At 35.9% G+C, this 26,908-nt stretch overlaps 2 protein-coding genes across 5 annotated transcripts in view; both read left to right on the top strand.

Moving 5' to 3' along the window:
- EFCAB11 (EF-hand calcium binding domain 11) overlaps positions 1–20,865 on the top strand; it is a 60,890-nt gene extending 40,025 nt beyond the window's left edge. For 2 of the 4 annotated variants that reach the window (XM_085225488.1, XM_085225485.1), the window contains one exon: positions 17,099–20,865. In XM_085225488.1, the coding sequence (XP_085081614.1) occupies positions 17,099–17,157 (59 nt within the window). In that variant the 3' untranslated portion in view covers positions 17,158–20,865. Of the gene's footprint in view, positions 1–7,922; positions 8,008–9,479; positions 10,477–17,098 lie in introns of those variants that run through there. The other 2 variants (XR_014883729.1, XM_085225486.1) reach the window with 2 other exon arrangements.
- FOXN3 (forkhead box N3) overlaps positions 20,071–26,908 on the top strand; it is a 230,321-nt gene continuing 223,483 nt past the window's right edge. Inside the window, exon 1 of the mRNA XM_085225480.1 lies at positions 20,071–20,205. The gene's annotated coding sequence lies outside the window, so the exon portion shown is untranslated. The remainder of the gene's footprint in view (positions 20,206–26,908) is intronic.

Raw genomic sequence — 26,908 nt, 5'->3', positions numbered from 1 at the left:
TTTCTTCATAACCCTGCCTATTGCATATATTTGTATTTTTGTCTTGATGCGTATCTTTGCTTGCTGAATACAATACTGCTAAATAGGAGCACATCACATGATGCATGCAGGTTTCATGATAGTTTAAGTCAATGTTTAAAATCTATCGTAACACATCCTTTACTGAAATAGTCTAGCTAGCTGGCCTAGTTTTCTTTAAATAAATACAAAAAGCTCGCTCTTTTTTATAGAAACAGTATAATTTCAGCAACTGCACATTTAAAGCTTATGCATGTATGATTCCATCTGTTTTTATCAAGGCAGTTTTGGGGGCAGTTAATGTTATCCAGTTCTCCGCTACCATTACGTACTCGTTTTTATTGAAACAGATGGTGAATCAAGTTGCTGAGCTGGGAGAAAAATGAGAATAACTAATTAGACAATGTAAACATCTGAAAATATCAAAGTACTTTTGATGCACAGTTAATGCTATTTTTTTTTTTACCTCATACATTTTTTGGATAATGTTTACATAAGTGAACAAAAAATTCACTTAGCAGAAATTTACTTCGTTGTATCGTATGAGAGCTACTTTGAAAGGAAGTGTCCTATTTTATTATGTTGTTCTACGATATCAGAGGAGGATGTTGGTGGCATGGCAGTAAATGCTGAACCTTCCCACCAATATTCCATTCCATTTTGTTGCCATGTGATGGATGTCAGCAAAGGGGCAGTCTGACAAATGGCGTCTGATGTAGAAGTATGATGAAACAGAGGCGTGGAATTGAATTCCTCCGTGAGGGAACAATTGCACTCATTGACGTTTATCAATAATTGCTGAACATTTATGGAGACCAAACAGTGGATGTGAGCACAGTGAGGCAGTGAGTGGTGTGTTTCAGCAGTGGTGACGGTGACAGTGGGTCACCTCCACTGGTGCAGATTTTTACGAATGTAGCATTCAGACTCTTGTACGTGGCTGGTGAAAATGCATAGCTCATGGTGGCAATTGTGTTGAAAATCGGTCTTTTGTAGCTGAGAATTTGCTCTATGAAATAGTATTCTTGTGCTCTTCATAGAGCACATCTGTTGTAGTTTTCATGGAAATAAATAGGAGGCATTACTTTCGGAACAACCTAACTAATATTTTACGATTCACTTGTTTTGAAAGTAGCTTCCTAAAAGAATTTCCCAAGCTATCCCTTTCTGTCTAGAAAAATGAATTTGCTGTGATCTGAAGTGGAGACTAAGGTATATAGGAGAAGTCTGGGTAAGACATTTCATATTTTTTTATACCGAATTTTTTTAAAAAGTATTTGATGCTAAGATGTCCTTCATTGGAAATGAAATTACTAAAATGCAAATAACATCAATGAAAAGTGGAAAATCCTAATACCATTTTTAGAATTTACTCTTACCTCCCAACTAAAGTTTCTTAAAATTTCTGCAAATAAAAAACAATACAATAAAAAACCAACAAAATACAAGCAAAGAATAACAAAAAAATACATATTAAAAAAAAAAAAAAAAAAAGCTGGCCCACTGGTTTTGGAAAAAAAAATAAATACGATTTACAGCATGGAATAGAAGTAATCTTGGAAGGCTGCATTTTTGCATTGCTTCACATATTCCAGAATCAGATATGCAGACTCATTAGCCCAACACTGAGTTAAGCTGATTCTGAGGAGAAATGTGACAAATGTATGATAACACAAGAAACAAGTTGGAATCAAGACATAAGGCTTACCATATGCAATGTCAGAGAGTTGTTTAGGCAGGCAGAATGTAATAATCAGAAGTGTAGGGCTGACTGCATGCCTCAGTAATTCTGATTTATCTTATGAGGAATTTGTCTCTCATGTAATGCTAGTTGCAGAAACCAGAATACCTCTATTTCTTCATGTACACAAAGGGATAAGTCTGTTCTGATTTATTAATAATGTCAATAGATGATCACAATGAGACTTTCTGGCAAAAATAAAATGAATTGGGAGATACTCATTTTTCACTGAAGTGTTGAGATGCTTTGTTAAGAACCAAACCCACATGAAGTACAAAATCTCATGTGAATGCCAATGTTTACAAAAGAGGTCTCGCTGACATTTTACTTTTTCCAGAAGTAAATGTAACAAAAAGGCCATATTATTTTATTTTTTTAATTAAAATATTATAGAAAAGTTTTGTTTCTGAACTTTACGCCAAAAATTTAAAATAATGTTACAGCTCATGCATAATTTAAGAGATCAGTTATATGAATCTGCAGTGTGATAGTTCTACCTAGTGAAGTATTAATTTAAGAATAAAAAGTTTATTTTGGCCTATCTTTGTACTTCTGTAAGTCAAGTGTTTAGTATGGATTTAAGCTGCTATTAACACATAGTACTGTGAAGAACTAGAGCTCTATAATATATACTAATATGTAAAAACTTGTATCTTTTGTGTATAACACGTGCCATCATTTGTTTCTGGCTCATTATGATTGCATATCAGCAGAAGGATTTTCTGCTTTTTCTGCAACTTTAATGAATAACTAAAAAAAAAAAGGTTGCTTCTAAGTTTGTTACTTCTACTCAGAGCACGATAAAAGTTATTTTTCTGAGGCAACTTACTTTGTTTTTCTTCTTGAATCACTTCTGTTGGACATAAATTTTGATCAGAAACTTCCTGCTTTTCCAGGCATATGTCCACTTTACAGTTTCCTGAGCTCTTGATTATTGCACTAGATTTGTTTATAAGTAGATATAAATGAGGTGATGGTAGTTTTTATTGGAATTTTAAAGAAATTTAACTGACCACATATTATGACTGAATGATAAAACTAAATATTCTTTTCACAAATCAAATCTATAACATTATATGAGCTCAAATCTCCATAAAATTGTTGAAATTTTAATTTAAATGCTAACATTTAGAAACTTTTCTCAGGAACAAAAATTGACTTCAAATTTACTGAAGTATCTTGTCATAATGGAACAAAGTAAATTTTGAAGTAACTTCTTTATTTCTTTAGTAGCTGAAGTGATGTTTCCAAATCTTACAATATTGAAAACTTTGGCTACCTCTGTATGTGATCACATGATAGCTATTTCAGCACTGAAATTCCTTGCTGTGCAGTTTTGTGTCACGTATCAACAGAGCAGACTGATTCTATTCCTGTTTACTGACCTTCTTTAATTATTAAAAATAAGCACTTCCTTAAACTGTTTCTCTTTTCCTATTTTTGTTTTTAAGGAGGTCGTTTCATGGTTTGAAAAGAATAAACTGTATTAGATGCTGTACTTGCTAGACCGCACACAATGTTTAAATGTATACATACATATACCTATATTAAAAAAGTACTTGGTAGCCTGTATACAGAGCAGATCTTACATATGAAGTTCAATCATATGTTGCTGTGCTAGCAGCTTTAGTGATATTTACTAGTTTTCTTCTTTCAAACTAGTCATTTAGACCTCATTCAAGTTTGATTGATATGGCAACACAATGTTAGCTTTATGTTTAGGCAGCCACAAAGGAGCATCTGCTTAGAACATTCTAAAACATTTTGCAGTAAGATTCTTCAAAGTATGTTGCAGTAACTGAGAATGTAAAAGGGGTTTCAGCAAAAATTACCTCATGGTAGGGCTGTACAGTCCGTCTCATGCCCTTTTGAGGGCTGCTCTGGAAGTAATGCCTCCTATTTTATTATATTGGTCCTCCAGCATCAGAGATGGATTGGTGTATGGCAGTAGAGTTTGAGCCTTTCCACCAATATTCCGTTACACTCTGTTGCCATGCGGCAGATGGCAGCAGGGGGGCACTCTGATCAAATGACATCTGATGTGGAAGTGCAGATGAGGCAAAGGTGCGAAATTGAATTCCTGCATTTGAAAAAAATTGCACCTTTGATATTCATCAACACTTGCTGAACATTGGTGGAGACCGAAGAGTGGTTTGGTCTCTTTCTAGAGGAAGATGGCATTAGTGTTCCGTGGGAAAAACACCACAGCTGTTACAGACCTCAGGGCATTCTAGACATGCCTCTTTCTTTTATCTTTGTGTTCCACAGCAGCCTGTCTGCAGAACGTTGACAAACCAATTGCACTTGTTCAGTCCTTGAAACTCCATCCTTTTCGGATAGTCCATGTAGAAGCTGCTTGGATATTTGTTTGTCATCTGTCCAGACACCCCTGCCTGTTAATGACTAGGATTTCATTTGGAATGTCAGTGAATGTGTAGTGAGAACCACAAAGTCTCTCATCTCATCCGCTGTTAAGAACAAGTCTCTTATCTCATCCAGTAGTGAATAAAAGCTCAGCATCCATGACTGGCAAATGTGTGTAACCTCTGCTACATTAATTCTGAAGTTTACAAACCCTCACCAGATCTTAAGATCTGAACTTATCCCTGTCTTAACTCCATTGGTGCATTCATCTGTGACACCATCTGTTGAAGTAGTCGCTTTTCCTTGATTATTCCTTTTGTACAACTTCTTGTTATTCAGAAAATTCTGTTGCTGGAAACATGATTTTCCACATCCTTATACTTCTTTTCTAGACAGATCATAAATTAAAAAAACCTGTTAGGCACAAAGTGAAAAGCTCTTCATAATAGTTGTTCTTAAAGGATAAAATGATTATCATCCCTGTCCCATTTCTTTCATTTCATAATCAGCTTCAAGATAGTAGTAGGTAACTCAGTTTAAGTGATTGTATATCTGAAATAGAAATTGTTTTATTTCCTTTTTGGTACCATAGTTTTTAAGATAGAAGGATTTCTTTTCATTAATGGTAACATGTTTATTGTTCCTTGCAACTATTTGTTTACTTGAAGACTTGAGTGACATATAGAATATAAATCTGCATACCAGGAAATGATATGCTAGAAATAAGATTTCAAACTCTTATACTTTGGTGCTAATAAATACAATTAAGAAAAAATACACTGCACTTAACAGTGTTGAAAATGGGAACATTATGCCTCAAGGAAAGCTAAATGGGAGGCTGGACCTTTCCTCTGAATAGTCAGAAGTTCTCAAAAGCTTTTATTACACTGTGATTATATTATATATAGGTGATATTCCTAAGGGTGAACTGATGACAGAACAGATTCTGTTGGTAAAACTGGTACTTTCGTTAATATTATGTGGATTCCACTTTGATTTCTAAAGAGAGATAAAGCTTATTATAGCCCTGCAGAAATTTTCACTTGTATTTGTCCTTTACTGAATAGAGTGTTTCTGGATTATTTTTCTTTTTTAAATTTAATCTTTGCAAGTGAGGTGTGGCATGAGAAACTCAGTTTCTCATATCACCTTAAATATGTTACTGTATAATAAAATTTAAACAAAATCATTAAATGTGTCCAAGCTTTACTTTTGTGTCTGGTAGGCATTTACAAGTCTGTCTTACTGAAAATAAATTACATGTACATCCTCAAACATTTTACATGCTTATTGCTTAATATTTTGTTTTTTTTTTCTAAAGGTTTCTAAAACACATTGCTCTGATTTATATATATTTTTAACAATTAGATTAGTTGCAACATACATTGAATATCTTGGTTCATGTAAGGCAGGCAGTGCCCCTCATTTGGAAAAAACAGCAAGTGCTCTTCTATTTATGCATTTGTATATTCTTCATTATCGTGTAGTAGATTATTCATTTTCAGAACAACCACAGGAAACAATCAAAGTGTGATTGTTTTCCTTCATTGTCTCCTTTTACAGCAAAGAAAAAACTTAGAATTTTATGAATTAATTTCAAACTGTTGTGTTGTTATTATGAAAGAAATTGCTAGTGAGGTTAAGATTCAAAGAGTACGTTTTGTACTCAATAGCAAGTGCTGATGCTTTGGATTCAAGGAGAATTTGTTCAACTGCTTTAGACTATTCTCTATATACAGCGTAAACTAAGCTTTGTCCTTAATGGAGCAGAGCTGCAGATCTTCAATTAGTTGTGTAGGTATTTTGTGCCTAGACTATTGGACACCTTAAGGATAATGATAAAGATGCAGAACTTGGCTCAGTATTTTACAGGAGCTAGTGCAGAAGACGAACGCAGATTTGATGTGCTTATAGTTCCCTGGGTTGCAGTGGAAATGTGCTGCTGTGTTTTGTGCTATTCTGAGCTTCCTAAGGGCTAATGGCTTTGTGCCCAGGATACAGCATTGCTGTAGTCCAGCTGAAAGGTGACAAAGGCATGTATTATGAACACTAAATCATCAACAGCAAGGATAGGATGGATTTTTGTACCTGGTTTAGCATTATTGCCAGAGGGAAGTCCAGGTTCAGTTCCAAATGACTGACAACTCACCATCAGCCAGAAGGTATTTCATAATGCCACATGCTCCTTAAGGTGTTTCTTCCTGCCACCAATGTAACCTCTCTTTTTCTTGCTTTCACCTTCTACTTTTTATCCATGAGCTTAAGTACCAATGCAGTTTGGTGACACTGTTACCGTATACAACACAATATGATGAAAGGATGGAATTTTATAATCCCTACATAGTATTTTAACTGGAGTTCATGACACCTTTCCAGTTCTTTAAATTTCTATGTCTGCTTTTTTAACAGGATTGAAGAAAATAGAATCTGAGGCACAATTTTCTTCTCTCTGGTTATCACCCTCCTGAAATGAGCAGTTTTTGAGTAGTCAGCCTCTTTTACATATAGTTCTTCATTAATTAGCTATGTCAAATGCTGTAGAGAGATTGAAAAGAAAGAATGAAGATTTCTCTCACGTTTGCAGAGTGGATTGTTTGGCAGAAACAGAAATACTCTTTTTATTCCTTGTTCTGCAATAAATTCAGATTATGATAGGTTTAAGTGATTGCTAGTATCCAGTTGAATGTGTAGGGAACAAGTATATAGTAACCAGGATTGAATAAGAATATCTTGTGTGATGTTGGACTGAGTTTTGTGCAATTAGAGCTACCCCATCAAGTGTATCTTTACTTGTCAAGCTCAAGGAAGCAAACTGTGCTAGGGCAGCTGCACACAAATGAGCGGATATGCATTGGAAAGCGTAAGAAACGAGCAGATTGTTCATGAAAGTTGGACATCTGAGAGCATGAGAAAATTGCATCATTTATCAAGGAGGACATTTGCTACAACTTTCCAAGTTTGTATTGTGGGTTTTCAGCTTTGTACAAATAGGAGAGCTTAACTTGCCACCTCTTAGCCTATTGATATGCCCATGACCTTCAATACTCCACTTTTAATCTTTTTATTAAGATAAGATCTCAAGTTGCAGAGTATCTGCTTTGTCCATGCTAGAACACTGTTTGAGGTATGACTTAGAAGAATGGAACACAAGTACTACTCTACTTTTTCAATCTATGCCTTTTAAATAAAATTTTTTAGATCTGATCCTATCTAGCTTGTAACATCTGAGAGCACAGCTCTAAGTACTAAGAAAAAACATGAAATACGTGGATTTGTGTTTTTTTTTTTTTTTTTTTCCCCTTCAATCTACAAGTTAACTAGAGAACTAGCATTGTTCTTTTTCAGCAATAATGTTAGGGTATCATATGGAGGAGGCAAACTTTGGATACCATCTTATTATATTGAGTTCAGTTGCTTGATGGTGTTTAATTATTTAAATATGGGAATATGGGGAAAGTGCAGTTCGTGGCTGGGCATTAGGTGCATACATGCCCTCCTCTGCATCTACCATCTCTGGGTGCACTTGCAAGTGCCTGACACACAGAGACTTTGGTTAGCAAGGTAATGCCTAGTCACACATCTCAAAGACCTGGCAACTCTAGAAAGAAGGCTGTCCATTTGCCATATTGAGGTTTTGGAAAGTTTTTACCTAAGTTCTAATTTAGGCAGTATTTGAATGGGCCAGTTCTCATCTAATTTGGCTTTTTTTTTTTTTTTTTTATGTCTTGGTTTTTTAGGTATAAGCTTATTTTCTGGGCTTTGTTGTTTTTGTTTTTTTTTTTTTAATTTTATTTTATAGTTTCTCATTTAGTGAGACCTCAAGCCCAAATGTTGCTTTTAAGCAACAGCAGAAGATGAAGATCAGCGACAAGAAGAGCCATGAAGTAAGGTATTTTGTGTTTTCAAATAAATCTGTTCAGACCTGCTAGTAGACAAAAAGATGAAAACATGAAATGCATTAGGTTTATCTAAAGACTTGATTTTTAAACTCCCTTTTTTTTCTCTGCTGATGAGCTAGTGCTATGGGGACAATAGACATTCTCTGTGTCACTCAATGCTTTCAACTGGGCACTTAAGGCAAAATTAGTAGGCTTTAGAATTAGGAATCTAGTCCTCAGCAAGGATGGTGGTTTTAATTAAGTTACACTTAATAAAATGGGAAAAGATGAGGAATTATCTGAACTCTTTTGACATATAAGTATGGTTGTTTTTAAAAGATCTTAAAAAGATATTATCCTATTTTGTACATTATAGGTTATATAGCTATATAATTTGATTCATATTTTCCTATACATTTTTGTTTTATTCTTCATTTAATCTCTCCTTAAGGCTTATGACTGTTTTTGTTCACCACTTCTTTGTTATGAAATATCCTCTGCATGGAGGAAGCCTTTTGTCGTATCAACAGCATCTGATGGAAATGGAGGAACTGAACTGCTTTAGGCAATTTCTCATTTCAAATAATTGTTGTCAGGTTAGGTTTCTGCATCATCTAACATTTTAAGTATTCTTAAAAAAAAAAAAAAATTGGGCACGAGCTGAATGCAGTATTTCAGTACTGATGTCAACCATGACATTTCACATCTACAGAGTAAATAATGCTGCTCCCTTATTTATGTATCACAAAAAGAGTTCACTATTTCTGTCTTGACTACTCCTCAAAAGCTCACACTGGGTTGCTTTTCCACTAAGATTTCCTAAGCTCTTTATGATCTCCTTTCTATGATAAGCCTCCCATTAGGGATTTTATCTGCATTTCTTTTTCCTAGGCTTCTAGTTTTAGCTCTGTAAAACCTGATTTTGTTTGAACTTCCAAGCTTAATGCACAGTTCAGAATATTGTATCTAAACACTGTGCCTTCCACATTATATATGGTTGCATCATTCTGTGAATAATCCACAATTATATATTAAATATTATAATAATTAAAGTGATAATGTTATGTAGTATTGTATTGTTATATAACCCTTATAGATTACAGATTACATGTTATGTATTGCTTGTTAAGTATGATTTTATGTAGTATAGAATTATAATATATATTATTATAACGTGTTATATATAATAAATTATGCTTGATTTCAAGTCAGGGATGAAAATATTTATTAACTATGTGTTTCTACAGCTGCTAACTAGTAATTCCCCTAGAAATGGAAGCATTTGATATTGATTCCAAATGGTAGTTATTTCTTGAGCTCTGCAAGGCACTTCTTACTTCATTTATAAAATCAGTAGATGCTTGTAGGCTTCAGTAGACCTTTTCTAAGAGGTAGAAGTTTAAGAATGAGAAAAAGCAGTAAAAAAGATGATGTAAGCAAAATCGTTTACATTCAAGGGATACATATTTTTTTCCAAGTGAACAAGAATGAGAAGATACAAAAAGACAAGCTGCAGTGGCAGTTGCAGACTGAAAGATTCAAGTTAGGACACATACTCAAAGAAGTAGAAGCTCAGAGGTTTTTCTGTGGAGTTTCAGCAGAAGAAGGCAGAAGTGATCAAGAGAAGAGTGTCTGGGGGTAGTTTGCCCTCTCTGATACGTTCAAAGAAATAAATCAAAGAGTTACTCTACCCAAGTACCCCTATCTTTGGGATCAAATGATAAAGACTTCAGAAGAGAGAACTGGTTAAGAAAGAAGCGACAAGTATTGGCAAAACTATTGTGTCCGAGACTATTTCTACTGTTCAGGGAGAAAAAAATCAGGGAAACTGTACAAGAATGGATAAAAAATATTGCAGATAGAGAACTAGACATCAACAGTCTATACTTTACTATATTGTAAGGTATATTACAATTACTGAGAGAAGTAGTCAAGCAGTGCATTCAGGAAAAAAAGGGCAGTATTTCTTCCAAGGAAGAAACAACTGAATGTAATGTACTGCTGGAACAATTCCCCCACAGTTAATGATTTGTTTGTTTTCTGTACTTTAAAACGTTTGTAAAAACTGAGCAGCACCTAAGGTGAAGTGAAGCATGTTTCTACCTTAATAGTAATGTAATTCTAACAATTTAGATGGTTCCTTAAACTCTTCTATCTAACTGAAACTTCTGACTACTAGTACTCTAGTACCGCATTGTTTCAGGAAGCAAAACTAGAGGTATCTTCATAATTCTTCAGTGCTTCAGAATGGCTTTTCTCATCAGGTTTTTAAGGAAGTGAAATTAATATGCATTAGTAACCAAACAACTGTGGAGCTCTGCAGGAATCCTATCAACAAAGAAGCAAATGCTATGAACAGGAAGAACCAGCTGGTTAAGCAGAAGAGAGGGCAGCTTTTTGAAGAAGATCCTTGTCATCCTTGAATCTTCAGTTGGTGGGTCATTTTATCCTTGGCAGGGACTCCTTGCAAGAAGTGTAAGTTTTACTCTCACTGCTCAATCAGTAGGACAGCTTTGGTTCAAATGCAGTGAATGTATTGACTCTTACTTTAATTATTCCCTGATAGTTTTATTTTAAAATATTAAATAAATAGAATGTAAAAGAAATAATCAATTTAAAACTTTGGCTGAGGAAACTTCTTCATGTGACAATTGAGATTAATTGTGATCAACTTATGCATTTTCTAGTTTTGTTTTCAATTTTTTCTTTTTAAAATAACTGTCAAGTAATTTCTGCTTACACTCTGGAATGATATTGTAATATCGTGGGACATTTTTATGAATCTGTATCACAGGCTGGTACTTTGGAAAGTTTAAAAAAATGTTTTGTTCATTTCATTATTCTTTCCGTAGGCAGTTTTCAAGGGAGAAAAAAAACATCTTTTTTACATTTAATGTAACATATTTTTCCACTTTATGATCCTTCTCTACTGGAGCCAATATTAATGTATAAACCTATGACCAAACAGTAGGCAAGTGCATTTCACAGAGCAATATTTGTAAGTCATCTTATTTTTAAGGTTTTGAAGTTATTATTTGGATTGTAATTCCAGAAGGAAGAACTGAGGTTTGAAATTTTGTCATTGAAATGGAGAAATAGAAGATAATTCTGAACTCAGTGCTCTTGAAATTGAATCTGAGGCAAAAGGCAGTAAATCAGTCATCTCTGACTCATGGCAGATAGGCAACATGTTACCCTCCAGATCTTCTGGTGTTCTTTAAGTCACAAGGAATAAGTTAGAATGAGAGCCAACAGAATGACAGCCAGATGTCACTTACCCAGACTACTTTAGAAGCACAGTGAATCAAGGAGGGCTGGGAGAACAGAGCAAGTGAAAATAGTAAAAAAAGGATGTCAGCAATAGTATTAAACATAATTTGCATACAGAAGACAAACATAATTTGTAAAATTTTATCACCAAGGCACATGCAGTGGGTGATTGTATTTTAATGGGAAACAGGTTCCCTTGGAAACTTATTCCAGATCTTCTGTCTGTGACAGAGGAAGGACAGTATCAGTATCAGAAATAGTAGAGGAGCTGTAAAGGAAAATTCGTGGATCACACTGCAAGCTGCATTTCTTCAATGCTTCTACTTTCTTGAAAACACGAGTTAGATCAAAATCGAACTTATTTTGTTATTAGCGAAAAAGGCAATGGGATTATTAGACTGCTTTCTCCCGAGTTTCCTGAGTAGGTTCCCTATGATGTTCATGTTAGAATTCCTTAAAGAGAAAGGAAAATGAGAAGTTATTTTAATAGAAAAAGAGCATTGAATTATCACACCCAGATCAGAAGAATGAAGTTAAGGCAGATGTTGTAGGACCTAGCTGGTGCTCGGTCTTTAAGCATAAAAGAACTATACCCAGGAGCACTCCCAAAAAGTGTTAGGAAATAAGTGGTTAAAATTTCTCAATTTTCTGATTTTACATTTATTTATAAACAAAAAGTTGTCTTTTCATATTTAGTTGTGATAACTGCTTATGCTATCTTACTCAATTAAATGTATCACGACCATTTTAAAGTTGTATGTTAACCAATAAATAATAATCTGTGCAAACTACTGTCTCCAAAAAATAGAGTAAATGAAAACTTTCTCCCCATGGTTTAACTTCAATTCTTTCAAAGCCAAAGCAAAGACCATCTTCCCTTTGCTGTATAATTAATGATCTTTAACTGTGTTTTCGTAGTGGAGAAATCCAAGCAAGTTTTAAGCCACCTTACTTACCATATGATGTATGGCCATAGCATCAGTGATCTGAACAGCGTTTAATTTATCCTGGCTCTTATGTGACTTCTGGGGCTTGTTTTACTGAACTAATGAGTTGAAAGCCAACTCTGTGGCAGTCTATGCTGGTTTTGATGCACATTCCCTACTCTTTCTTTTGAGTAATAGAAATGCTTTCTCAATTTCTTGATTTACCACTTAGGTCAGATACTGTATTATCTAGGGAACGAAGAGCAGAATTAAAATCTTTAATCTTTCATTTTACATATTTTAGATAGATATGATAGGTTAATGAGAAACTGTATATAAACCAGATAAAGAATATTTCAAATTTTGTGCCTACTTGAAGGGTGCTGTTTTTGTGATAGTCCGTACAAAAAGAAGGCATACTGTATTTCTTGCTGTTAGTGCGTGTTTTTGTTTTAGGAACTGCAGAATCTGACCATGTGTGAATTGTTTCAGGGATGGTGGGGAAAAAGCTTGAGTGCCTGCTTAATACATGCAGTTATTTATAAACGAGTAAGCAGTATTTGCATGTGGATACTTTTCTGATAAGTACTAATTTCCGTGAATTAATAAACATGAAACTTCAAGAGGCAATTTATACCGACATTAGTCTTTTAAGCTATTCATTTACTCTACTTAGATTTACATTAAAATATTCCTGTCAGATGGGAAGTACCATTTATCTAATCCAGTTTGCTATGAAAATACACTTAGGTGATTTGGGGAGTCTTCAACTACCTAATTGTATAAGAGAATAATTTATATCTCACAGTTAGCAACTTGTGATGGTGATTATCACTCAATTTTCAATGAAAGATCACACAATCTACCCACAGCACCACATACCTTGAAACATCTCTATACTAAAATTGTTAAATGAGTAGTAGTTTGTGAAATAAAGATCAATATGCTGTGACAAAGTATTTTCATAATCATAAGAGTGAATGTGTCATTGGTTTCAGCTGGAAAAAAAGGAAAATTTAACACTCCAAGGTTATTCCAGCTTTTAGATTACTTCTGGCAAGGTTTCAAAAATCCATAACATTTAAATAAAGACAGCATTTCTTCAGATCACAAAAGCTAACTACTTACTGGTTTATTAGTCATATATCAGCCAGCATATCTTGATAATCTCTGCTGAAAGGTTATTCGGAAAGTGATACTTAATTCTAAGATTCATTTGGTGGCTTTTGGAATGTAGAGCAAACACCAAATAAAGAAGAGGGCCGTTTTTCAAGATGAGCTTCCAAATGAAGCTCATTTGTGGACATACATAGTGAACATAAATGGGGTAGGAAAGGCCCTAGAGAACAATCTGGACAGGCTGGGCTGAGGCCAGCGGGATGAAGTTCAACAAGATCAAGTGCCAGGTCCTGCACTCTGGCCACAACAACCCAAGGCAATGCTGCAGGCTTGGGACAGAGCGGCTGGAAGACTGTGCAGAGGAAAGGGAGCTGAGAGTATTGATTGATGCTCGGCTGAACATGAGCCAGCAGTGTGCCCGGTGGCCAAGAATGCCAATGGCATCCTGGCTTGGTTCAGAAATAGTGTTACCAGCAGGAACAGGAAGGTGATCATCTCCCTGTGCTCACCTCTGGTGAGGCTACACCTTGAGTACTGTGTTCATTTTTGGGCCCTTCACTGCAAGAAAGATATTGAGGCCCTGGAGTGTGTTCAGAGAAGGGCAGTGAGGCTGGTGAGAGGTCTGGAGCACAAGTCTTGTTTGGAGCAGCTGAAAGAACTGGAGTAGTAATAGGTACTGTCATTAAAATATAATAGGGTTTTTGTTTTTGTTTGTTTTTTGTTAGAAAAATTCTTCAGTGGTGGTTAACCCTTGAAAATATGGGAATGGCAAATCACTTGCAGGTTTAAAACAAGATGAGGTACTTATTCATAGAACAGGTGTTCAAGCTGTGGGTTTCATATGGGTTTGAAAAGCTGCTAGAAAAATTCATGCAATAAAAATGCATCAAGAATATTTACATACACACATGCATGTTTGATTTAGGAAATCCATGAATGTACAGAGAATACATCAAGGGAAAATAAATCAAGGGAACATCACTAGACATTTCCCTTTCTTCCATATATACCCAACTGATGGCTGCTGTCAGAGGCAAGAGGATGAACTGGCCTGGGATGGTTAAACTGTTCATAGAATCATTGAATCCTTAGAGTTGGAAGGAACCTCAGAAGGCCACCTAGTCCAACTCCCCTGCAATGAACAGGGACACCACAGCTAGAAGTCCAGAACAGATCCTCTGAGCAGATTCAAATACCTTCTTACAGGGTTTCTGTTTGTCTGAAAAGCATCAGTATACAAATAGGGATGTGTAAATAAGAACAAGACAGGTGTGGACCATCATTCATCATCTCCAGTGTCTTTTGTGTAAGAATATATCAGTGGATAAGTTTGATGGCATTATTCAATCACAAAACTCATCAGATTCTTAAGCCTTGCTTAGAATTTCATGGAGGGCTTCATTTCACTTATCTATAACCATGGATATGGATATTCTCTACAAATGCCTGTTTTGCTCTGATACTGATGGAGGATGCTTAAATAATTTATCAGATAATTAAGGTACATACAATGCAAATGAAAGAATAATGATTTGCACCATGGAGTGAGTCTGTCCTGAAGTAATTAAACCTAGTATTCCTTTTGACTAGAATATATGTTGTAGAAAGTTACGTAGTCTTGATTTTCAAGAGAGAGAAACTGTCTCATAACCCATAGTTTAGTTATCTCAATAGCTTGTCAGCTTCATTAAAAAAATAAACCTAATTTAAGATGTAAATTTTTCTAGCTTTGGTTTCCAACTGATATCTACCATCATGTCTTTTCTTATTCCTTTAAAAGATATTTACTATCTGAAATATTTTCCCTAGAGAGGTACCTGTGGTCTTGATTTGATAGAATCAGTTCACTAATCTTTTTTTGAACTGAAGTGTTTAATGTCTCATTATAAGGCACTGTTTCCAGAACTCGTGTAATTTACAGCAGTCATTTTCTCAGTTCTTTTTAGTTGCTCAGCATCATTCTTGAAGTGTGGGCAGCAGAAACTAGACACAATATTTTCCTCAGAATTTTCCTAATGCTGTATTCTGAAATAAAATCAGTTGTATTTGTTTTAGATATTATCCTGCTTACATGTTCAAGGATCATATTTCCCCTCTTATGTAAAGCATCACAGTAGGAAGTAATCTTCATTTGATTACTTTTTATGACTCCTCAGCCCTTTTCAGTTACTGCTTTCCAAGACAGCATCTCCGCTTTGTAATTATGACCTGCATTCGTCCCTTGCTGGTGAATGTTTGTGTTTGTTGGTATTACAGCATACAATATTTGAGAGGATCCGTTGAGTTGTCAGTTGTCATGTTGTCCACCAGGACACATAGGTGATCATCATCCCAAACCTGTCATTACCTGAAAAGCAGCACAATATGAATATGATTTAGTCTTGATTGAGAGCCAACAATAAACTGAAAGAATTACTTTCATTTACATATTTCCACAATGATAGTGTGCCATTTCATAGGTTTATGGACCTGTAGGGTTCACTATTCCACCCCGAGGTCTGAAGTTCATCTGACCAAGTTCAGAAAATGTTTCATGTCACAAGAATTTCATTTCTAGCATATGTTTAAGCATATGTGCATAGAATAGTACATCCTATCTCTTCGTGTGAGGCTTTCTTTAGTATTGAGATGCTGTACTACCTCTGCAGGATCTAGAATCCCTTTGAAATTTCCAGGGCATTCAAGGGCTCTTTAGCAGAGGCTACTGCCTGGATTATTTTGAAGTTTTTCTTTTAATCTATGTAGAATATGCATCATGTTTTGCATGCTGCAGGATAGTAGGAATACTGCAATTGAACACTAATTGTGATGGCAAAGTTTGCAGAACTATAATACCACCAATTTTTGTGTCATCTGCAAATTTTATCAGTAATAATTAAAAATGTTATTCCAGATCAATAATGGAATGCTGGACCGCATATTGTTGTAAACAAAATATTTTCTGACACGATGAGCAGATTTTGAGCTCCAAGAGTTCATCAGCTTTTTAATGTTAACTTCTATATAATTCTTAGTTTCTAATAAGAAAGGTAGACAGAACTAAGATAAATACTTTACAGAAGACTCTGTCAGCCTAATCTGTCACTACATCAAATTTTGTAAACTGTGTTTGACAAAGCCTAGACCTTTATGTTAATGACATTAACTGAATTGCTGTCCTCTATCAGCTTATATCATGGGAATAAAAATAGGAAAAGTTGGTTTTCTTTTCAGAGGTGTTTCTTTGAGCATTAGAATATGCACTTTAGCATATACTTATATGCAAAAGAGCATTTTTTTCTTACAGCTACAACTATTAGGCTTGTTAACACAATATATGTTTCAAAATAAGCTGCTTGAGGTACGTGAAAGGTTTTAGGACAATTTGAGGAAATTTAAATGTAAGCTTATGAAATCTTATGACCTAGAAGTCTTGGATTTTATGCTGTGTTGTGGAACTCTGAGCATCTCCACCCCAGATAACTGAATTTTGGGCACTAGGGAGGATGTAGAAGAGCTAAATTTGTGCTAAAAGTGCTAAATTTGTAGAATTCAAATTGTCATCTTGTAATTCACTTCTGCTTCCTCTTGAATAAACAGAATGATACTTCTTTTTTAAAATCTTTCAACTCCTCAAATGAGATGTGCTATGCAAAAAGTGTATTTCAGTTCGTGGCATAGAATTCAAATGTGTAGGAGTTGAGCTCTTCAAAACAATGTTGGTGTTGAATACCTACAATAAGTATGTCTGCTTCACGTAATGTCTTTTGGGTTTTAAAAACCAGATCTCTTTTCTCTTATAGAGAGGTTGATCGGGATTCTGATGGGCGCATCAGCTTCAAAGAGTTTGAGTGTGCAATGAAGCACGGACAAGATGAAGTATCACCATTGTACTTCGCCTGAAGTATGCTCTCTGGTGAAAAGACAAAGTGAAAACTTTTAGATCTCAAGTTATTTAAAAATCAATGAAACTTCATTTGTTTCAGCCAGCATTTTAAGAACTTTGACTGTAAGTGTAGCTCTGAAGAACAGCCTTTGAAGCTTTACTGTTGACAAGTTGGGTGTATTAATTTACATGTGTATGTGTGCATAGAATACTTAAAATATTTGAAAACTCTGTTGATTCCCAGTCACCCTAGTTAGGAAATGCAACTCTGTACTTTTTGGCTTAGATAGAAAAGAACTGACTCTGATTTCCAGTTATTGTGAAATGCACTCATTTGATTTTTCAACAGCCTTTTGTTGGCTGACCAAAATATCTCACATATCTAGAAACTGATTAAAATTATGGTGGATAATGCTTGTTTCTTAGAAATTAATAGTATATTTGTCTTTCCTTTATGGTTTCACTTTCATACAGTGTTCTTTTTTATATTGCAAATTACTTTTAATTTAACAGGTTTTAGTTAATTGTCTACCAGATTTAATTCTGAACAATTGAGAACTCTGTATGTATAGTAAAAAAAAATGAAGATAAAATGAACGTGAATAATTAGTTATTTCCTTTTGAAACAATTTTCTAAATTGAGTTAAGAATAAAACTTGGTCTGCTTCATGAACTTTAATCTGGCAGACTGAAAATACTATTCAAGCCTACAGCTGACTTTTAGTGAAGAATTTGTATGTAAGTGGTTTAGCAGCATCAGGGAATTTTCCAATTGTTGAAAAGAAGAAAAAGGTAGCATTTATCACTGTGGGCACATCTACCTTTTCCTCTCTTTCCTTTTCTTCCTTCTTCCTTCCCTCCCCATCTCTTTCATTGGGTTACTGCTTATGGAGATGTTCTTGCCCCCTGTAACTTTATATACAATCCAAGCAGTGCTGTAGTGAGATAAATCTTCTTATTCAATGTATTTTATTAGTGATCCCTTATTCCCTACTGCCTTTGTGTGTTAATATTAGTAGTAATAGATGATAGAGATTTCATTATGGGCATCGATCTCTGATCATTTTTCATTCTGTTGCTCCGTTTCCGTTTTCTTGCCAGTTATTAAGTTGCTTCAATTAGAGATTCCTTCTGAAATTGTGCAGAAGCAATGCCCTCCTCATGTGAACTCACAGACTGTAGCACACGCTTAATGCTACTGTAAATAAATAAACCAATAATAATGATCACTAAGACGAAAAGAGTATCAGTTCTACTGTTAAGTCAAAAGAGAAATCTTCAACATCTTCCTAACTTTAGTGAGGCATTCCAAAATACAATGCATGGGCAAACTGTTAATAAAATAACATCTGTGTTTGCTGTTCCAATTTCACACGCGTACCTTACTAGACACACAAAAAGTGAAATCTTCTTTACTTCCAAGGCAGATAGTACATAAATAATGGAATGAAATTGGAGGCACTGAATATATGAGCAGATATATCCGATTCTATGTTCAAGAACCAGGTATCCATTAGATGAAATGAGCTGTAACTCAAATAGCATGCTAATCAGTGCAAGAGAAATGGTGTTACCTTTGAAAGGTGATGGAAAGACCTGCTAATAGATAGATGGTTAGCCTTAGAAATGGTATTTCCCAATAGATGAATGTTTTCATAAGAGAGTCATCATCATGGATGTTAATTAGCAATGTCATCACAGTCTCTGCTGAGACATAGAAGATTGAATTATTATCCCACAGGGAGAGTTGCTACAGGTCTAGACACATTCATGAAAAAAATGTATGATGGGTTGCTGTGCTATTAGTTACACTATATTTTTTTGGTCAATGTACTTCAGTCTTCTGACTCAGGTGTTCAGTCCTTATACCTGTACCAAACACTAATTCCATGCAGTATTATTTATTTCAAACTAATTATTTATTAAGGAGCAACTGATGTGAAGTTTCTATCTTACAGAAATCTCATTTTCAGTTACTAGCTTCCATTTAGCCATTAAAAAGTCTATGCTGTCTTGTTAGTATTTCTAACCTGACTGTGGTTTTCTGTCTAAATATCTGTCAATATCTGCGCTTTATAGACTCTGTACAACAATAACCTTCTGTTGAAGATTATTACAGACAGAAAGGTCTCTGTATACTTTTCCTTCTAAGAAATATATATTGTATTTGTAGCAAGGAACTTCAGAGAGGAAAATGCTCTCTATTTCCTTTACTTCTATATACTCTCATTCCTCATTTTCTCAGAGACTTTAAAAGTATGAACTTGAATTACTGAGAATAGAAAATCCAGGAGAGGTCAATGAAATTATTTTACCATGTTGCAAAGGTTTGTTGTTGCCGTTGTTGTTTTAAACATGATTTTTTAGAGAAGTTCTATTCTTAAGCATTCTTGTTTCCCCTCCCATGAGGCCTTGTGGAAAGAAATTGTAGATGACCACAGCTGAGTGGAACTGAGTAGGCTCAGATGATGCAGTCCCTGCTGGACAGCTGAATAAAAGCTAATTACTAGCTAATGTTTATCAAAGTTCAGTCAGCAAACTGCAGAACACTTCAGCTATCGTTGCAAATTGATAAAATTAGGAATGACATTTAGTGAGGTGGGTGAAATGGGAGATTATTCTCACTAATGATTTGGGAAATAAAAACAGCAGCTACCCAAGGATTAGATGAAAGATGCTTTTCATTTTTGTATATGTTCTCTTGCTGATGTAACAGCTTCCTTTTTGGTCAACAGGAAAGGAGTGGTAGAGCTGTGATCAGCATAGTTCACCAGCTGTAATGCTAGGGTTCCTTAAAGGGGAATATACACTCACCAACAGGTTACGTTCTTACTTGTAATACTTCCTAACAATGATAATAGGAGCTCAGGAGGAAGAAAAAAAAAAAAAAAAAAAAAAAAGTTTAGTTTGATGACAACCATCTTTGGCATAATCTTGGGAGCCAAATTGGGTCTGAACCTCTACAAATGGTAAGCTGAACATAAGAGCAAGTAATTACTGAATGTCCTGTGGAACAGCACAGAGGTGAGTCCGTAGGTTTTACTATTATACTGATTTTTTTTAAGGTTTAAGAGCACATTTGCTTTCCCATTGTGTCATTTTTTTTTGTTTTGTTTTCTGATGCCTGTTACTTAACAAGCTGGGTTTGCTTGTTAAGAAATACCTGTGAACATCTGAGTTTTCAAATGAGTGATAATCTGCTCAAATTATTTTCATGTAGATACTTTGTATGCTTAGCTTATTGCAGCCACTTTAAAGCAAATAGATTATATAACCATACTTTCAAAATGTATTTGCTTTGTTCTCCTGGAACTTCTGTAATTCACTAAAGCTCTTGGAATCTAGTTATGTGTTATTTCCTTTTAAACGACTTGAATGATTTCATTGATTGAATGAGCAGTTTTTAAACTGTGTTCTTTGGGCAACCTGATATCCCTGGTAGCTTTCACAGTGTTAGTATAGTGAAATCCAGGACAGCTTTGACTGAAAAAGGGTTCAGAGGACTCAGCCCAATATCAAGACTTTCCTCACTGGAATGTTTGGTTTCCTTTTTTTCCTGGTGTATCAGAAAATGGTTTCATCCATATACTCAGTAATCAGAAGAATCCAAAGTAAACACATGCCTACATCATAGAATGTTCAGTGTGTCCCTATGAGGTTCCCAAAATAAAACTTAGTACCTTAGCTTTGTGGCAGTGTTACTGTGTCTTCTATCTTTAATCAGCTGGGTGGGTGGTGGCTGATAAGTCATACTCAGTAACTAACTGACACACAAAATGTCACAGTTCAAAGAAAAGCTTTGGCATGACTCTCATTTACTATCACATCAGTTTTACACTCTCTGGCAGTGAAATACTGTCTTAAAATTAGTATGAGTTATAGCAGTGTTCCTGCTTTGAGTACTTAACACTGTTCTTTGAATGGAAAGCTACCCTAATGGGAAAAAAAAAAAGAGACTTGTTTTTATAACTTTTTGTGTACTGATTGCCAGTAACAATATGAGAAAATACAGTGCACCATTTTATGGCAATAAATGTGAGGAAACAAGTTATTTTAATCACAGCTCTTTAAAGACACATATCTGAGTCTCTTTCTTGCAAGAAATTTAAAATTAGTAATGAATTTTGAAAGAGCCCATGTAGGTTGCACATGTATTAACATTTTGGCTTAAAGCATTGAGTAGTTCTGAAGTGAATCCCTTGATCTTCTCCACTTCCTGTGTATTGGTCCAGTTTGCTGAGCCGTTACGGTGGTGTAGGAGGCAAGGTCTAGCAGGCAGGGGTTGTGAGGCTCCATGGGAAGATAGTCCCTTTTCAACATGGCAAAGAGATGCCAAAACATCTTGCAGTTGTACTGGAGTAAAGGAAAAAACTCACACTTCAAGGGCTATGAATGCTCTTCTCTATGTATGCTGTATGCTAAAGGGGATGGTCATCTCTTGGGCCCAGAACCTACAGCTGGCTATCAGCAAAAATAATCACAACAACAAGGCATCCTATTCTCTGTTTGATTTTTATTTTTTTTTTTACTTTTATTTTTTAATTTGAAATAAAAGCCAATGCTACTGCTATCACAGTGTCCTCTTGGAGCTGTTTTCAGTGGCTCCAGTCCTTCTTCTGTCCAAGCTGTCAACTTTTGGATGTAGATCAGTTGGGGTCAGTTTAGCAACCAGCATCATGGTGTCAGATAGAAATGTGCAGAATCAGAAATAAAACTTCTTTTCAATGTGAGGTGTTACAGAGGCAGAGCAGTGACATGCTGCTGCCTTCTGACTGGGACAGACCGAAGGATGGCACGGGATTCCCCAGGGCAAATGGATCTCTGGACAAGGAAGAATGGTTCTGTGGCAGTTTCTATTCAACAACTTCAAATGAAACGTATGCTGAGAATATCTCATCTAGTGAGTCAGACTGATTCCAGTTCATAAACCCCACAAATTTCTTTTTGTACAAGCCTCAACACCAGTGCCATCAAAATACTGAACAGCTGCTTTGTCACTGAGGTATTTGCTATAGAGGGTTAACCAGAAAGGGTTTGGTCTTCAGAATTCTTTGCTATCTGTGCTGCAGTGAGAATTTCAGTCTCAGTTAGATGAAATCTCACTGACAGTAAGGAGGAGCACTCCTATATGCACTGCAAAATGTCCAATCAAGTTTATGTTTAGTTACCTAATTCTGTTAGAGATATTCCAAGTTAAAATGATTGAATATGTAAGGTGGTATTGGCGTACTAAATACAAGAAAACTTTAAAGAGCATAGATAAATCTGCCTTACGAACTAGCTTTGAAAAGTATGATACCTAGAACTGTACCTCTTGGGTTGAGCTGCCTCATTAGGAGGCCTAAGGTAAGTGCACTGAGAAAACCTTGGTAGCTGCAGAAAATTTATGCTAGAGAAGAAAGAACTTTGAAATACTTAGTCTTTCTTGGAGTAGAAGACTGTGATAGATGTTAAATAATTGTGAAATATTCAGTGACATATTGAGATGTAACAGATGCTATGGAATCATGTCATAGTCAAACATTGTACTAATTTTGTAAGTGCCACATATTTCCTGGCAAAGGACAATTTTGAGAGTTAGTAACATGAAATTCTAGTGTTAAAAGAATACAAATAACACGTCAGTTGAAGTTCTGCTCGCCCACTCTGTTGGGGAAGCAGTGCATGGATACATTTAGCTGTCTCAGAAGGCCTCAGATGGAGAACTTAAAATTCTGTATTTTGATCGTGTTGTTTAGGAAAAGGCAAGCACTATTCCAGAGTGGATACGGTGTGCCTAAACAGAGTAGCCCTGTAGAAAAACCCCAAGTATTGTAGATTTTAAGTCCATTTGACCCTAGTCACCACCTGATAAACTAGCAAGTGTATTAGCAGCATGTTTAAAACCATTTTTTCTCTGAGGTACTCTTCATCTGAATTAATTAATTGAGTTGAGGGAGTGGGAGGGAAGGCTTCTATGGTGGTGGGGGTTTTTTGTTTGGGGGTTTGTTTTTGTTTTGTCTTTTCCCATGGTTAGCTTTTGAAAATGAACAGCATTTACTGGAGATGTTAATAGTGCCCCAAGGTCAGGCCTACTGGGACAACTGCAGAACAGTGAAGATGATGGTGCACAGAAGCCCATTTGGACAGAGCCTCAGGATTTCACCACCTAACGATGGAAAGCAGAATTCTGAAGGTTAAGCTGAGTGCCAGAAGGCTGTATCTGCTGTACAGGATGGACCTGTCTCAAAGCCCAGCCTCAGTTGGCAGTGCTGATGGTTTACCATACAGCAAGAGGCACACAAAGAGTGATGCTTCTCCAGCATGCTGTGTGTCCAGCAGTAAGAGGTTTACAACTCATTGCTATTACATCCTGTGTTATACAGGTGATTTCATCTTGAATCACACTTGCTCTTTTCTTTGTATTTCTTCAGTCCTTTCATAATCTTTTTCAGATGATCGGAACTCCACTCGCTACTGAAATTGAGGAAATAACCATGGCTTTATATAATGGCATAATGATATTTCCCTTTTTATGTTCTCTAGCTTTCATAACAATAACTTGACAATTCAGTAGTGAAATGGAAGTACAGCTAATTCAGAAATGGCATTAGGAATCAGAATTCATTTTTTCCATTATCTTCATTCATACATCATGTAACTTTACATCATAAAATATATTTGTAACTTGGAAATAATATATATGTAACAATAACAAATAAAAAGAAAAGTGATATTTTTGACTTATTTAAGCACCTACACGTGAATAGGAAGATGACTCTTGCAATCTGCAAAACTACTGAGGCAGCTAACTATTGGCTTCTGAAATCTGTCACTCCTTACAGTGACAGCCTTGCTTCCAGAGCTCACTGAGAGCATGAGCTGTAGTGCAAAGATCACTGGGCTGGTCCTTGACAGCTGGTGCATTTGTACTCTGCTGGGCAATGTTGTGCAGGATGCTGTCTGGGAGTGTGACTCGGGTCCTGAATTCTGCTGTGCTGACACAGTGGTGCTGCTCTGAGGCTGAAGCTGCACTCAGCACCTGCTGAGAGCCCTCACAGCACCCTCTGCGGCCTTGCCAGGCCGTTTTGGTGTGGGGCCACAGCCTGGGTGTATTGTGATCAGGCAGAGACTGCTTCTTGGAGAGATTTTTCTCCATTCATGGCAACCCATGAGAACAGCTGTAGGTTTCTAAACTTAGCAAATCACCTAAATTTAGTGGAGCTTAAGAAAAGTGAGTCATATGGATTTATTGAAAAAAAAAATCATTTAATACTGAAACTTATTAGGTGCTGGTATTCCACTGCAGTGATTCACTATTGCAGTTTGCTGTGGCAGTTCTCTAGCTACAGTACGGAACTAAAAAAAAAACTTAGGTAGGATGTACATAGACCAAGGGACATAAAGAAATCAGGCAGCTTAGTCCTGCTGGATAAGAAATACTCTGTAGGGTCAGGTCCACAATCCATCTAGTTCTGTAGCCTGTTTCCAACTGTACCAACGGGGAAGAGCACTCAGTTGAGGACGCTGCCCTGCTCAGTGCCCTCACACTGCCCCAGCATCCAGGGGCACTGGGTGGAGAAGGCTGGAGGGCACACTGGCTGTCTCAGAGACGTTTAAGGAACTGCTAAAACAGATAAATGCTAGAAGGAATTGGACCCTTCCAGTCATTGTTGAAGGAACAAAATTTAGGCTGTCATAATAGTCAGTAGTGTATGTAGTAGTGTGTGTATGATCTTCTGTATAGATTTGCTGTTCTCATACAGCTCTCTTAGCTAGGAAGTGTGCAAATGAGATTAGATCTTAACTGCTAATTAATAGTGTGCCACAGTCTTATGCCGAGAGAGGAAGTTCCTCAGCGGCAACTTTGCTCTCACTTACGCCTGCTGGCTTTTAAATGACTTCTCTAGCACTTTCAGCAGAGTTGTAGTCTTCTTGACAAGGACTGCGTCATCAAAGTTGGAAAGATCCAAGGATGTATTTGCATGTAGAAGAAGGGATGAACAAATCCTTTGGTTAGTTTTTACTTCAAAATCTCTATTTATTTAGATTGAAAAAATATATTTTTTTCTCCCTGTATCTCACAAAGATGTGCCTGATGGTTTGTATATTGCATCAAGTGTCTGAATGTGGTTTTAAAAAAATGACTAACTAATGAACTAACACAGTCATTAGAGAATAAGATATTAATGAAGAAAGATCACAGAACCAGTTTTCCAGAAAATAGAAGTGCAGAATGCAGAAAATGTTTGAACACATATATTCAGTAAAGATTTCTCATAAATGAGCTTTTTGAGGCACTTGAATCCCTTTAGAATATGTTGTGTTGCTTTTATAAAGTAATTTCAAAATCCAAATGTTGTTTAATATTGAGTCCAGCGCCTCACAGGGGCTGTCATATCAGAACTGCATTGACATATGGACTTGTAATTTCATATGAAAATCATATCAAGTTTATTTAACAAGACCTGATTTTTAAAAATGTTTTGATTGACACATACAGTGCCATCCTCTGATTCCTTATTGCCTGAGTATTGTATTATCTCTCACACAGTCTGCAGTTCTTATTTATATTTAAGCCTTTTATGTCATTCTCACACTGCAAAGGCATTTTAGAATGAGTGCAAATGTAATTTATACTGTTTTGAACATCCATTTATATTTCTCAAATGGTAAAGATGAGCAAATGAAGATCACAGGCATGGTTATTTTTCTGTGACTTTGTGTTTAAAGCTGTGGACTTCTCTGAGAGCCTCTACAGAGTATTCTGGATTCCAGGAAGTATTACTTCTTCCAAAGTGGGTGACAATAATTGGAGTGCCTATCTTCCATCTCTCACTATATAGGTTTTCTTCACTCTTTCTGTTACACAATGGTTGTAGATGTGACATCCTGTTATGACATTAAAAAGTTGAGATTTCTAGGAGATAAAATCTCTGTTAATACAACGTCCCTTTGAATGTATTTCCCTGGGAAGTCTACCTAAAAATTCTCCTGAAGGGGGATCTGAAGCCAAGTTAAGCAGATTGTATTTTGATTTTTTTTTTTCCTGAGACTGTACCTTCCTGCTGTAAATGAACAACTTCAAATTCCTCCCTACTTCCTTTTCAATTTACTTTGCAACAGCAAGAATTTAGCTTAACAAAATTTAGACTTCTGTTAATGAAGTTGTTATACACAAAAAAGATAGCTTACCATCTTTAAACAGTCTTGCTGGCCGTATAGCAGAAGTGCTGATGAGGACTTAGAAAGGACACTGTTTTGAACAACAGAACTGGAACAGGTCCAGAAGCAAATGAAGCCAAGACTGCAGTGCTCTGTCAGACTGACCACAGCGTGCGAGTAGGATTGAGCAAACCTTGAAAATGATACTAAAAATGCATTTAAATAATTGAGGGAAATACACAAACAAATGGAAGTACGGTTTTCATACAAAATGAGATAAATTGGTATTTTGTTAACACATTTTTATTCCATAGCTGTGGTTGTAATAGAATCATTTCACTTGGGAGGAACCCTTAAATGTCATCTAGTCCAACTCCCCTGCAGTGCACAGAGACACCTACAGCTCCATCAGGTTGCTCAGAGCCCCATACAGCCTGACCTTGACTGTCTCCAGGGATGGGGCTCCACTACTTCTCTGGGCAACCTGTTCCAGTGCTTTACTGCTCTCATTATAAAAAACAAACAAAAAATATCGTCCTCTTCCAAACAAACAAAATTTCTGCCTCATATCCAGTCTTAATCT

This window comes from Meleagris gallopavo, chromosome 5, assembly GCF_905368555.1.
Source record: "Meleagris gallopavo chromosome 5, MGAL_WU_HG_1.1, whole genome shotgun sequence".
Lineage (NCBI taxonomy): Eukaryota > Metazoa > Chordata > Aves > Galliformes > Phasianidae > Meleagris > Meleagris gallopavo.
This window is presented reverse-complemented; position numbering and strand designations above follow the sequence as displayed.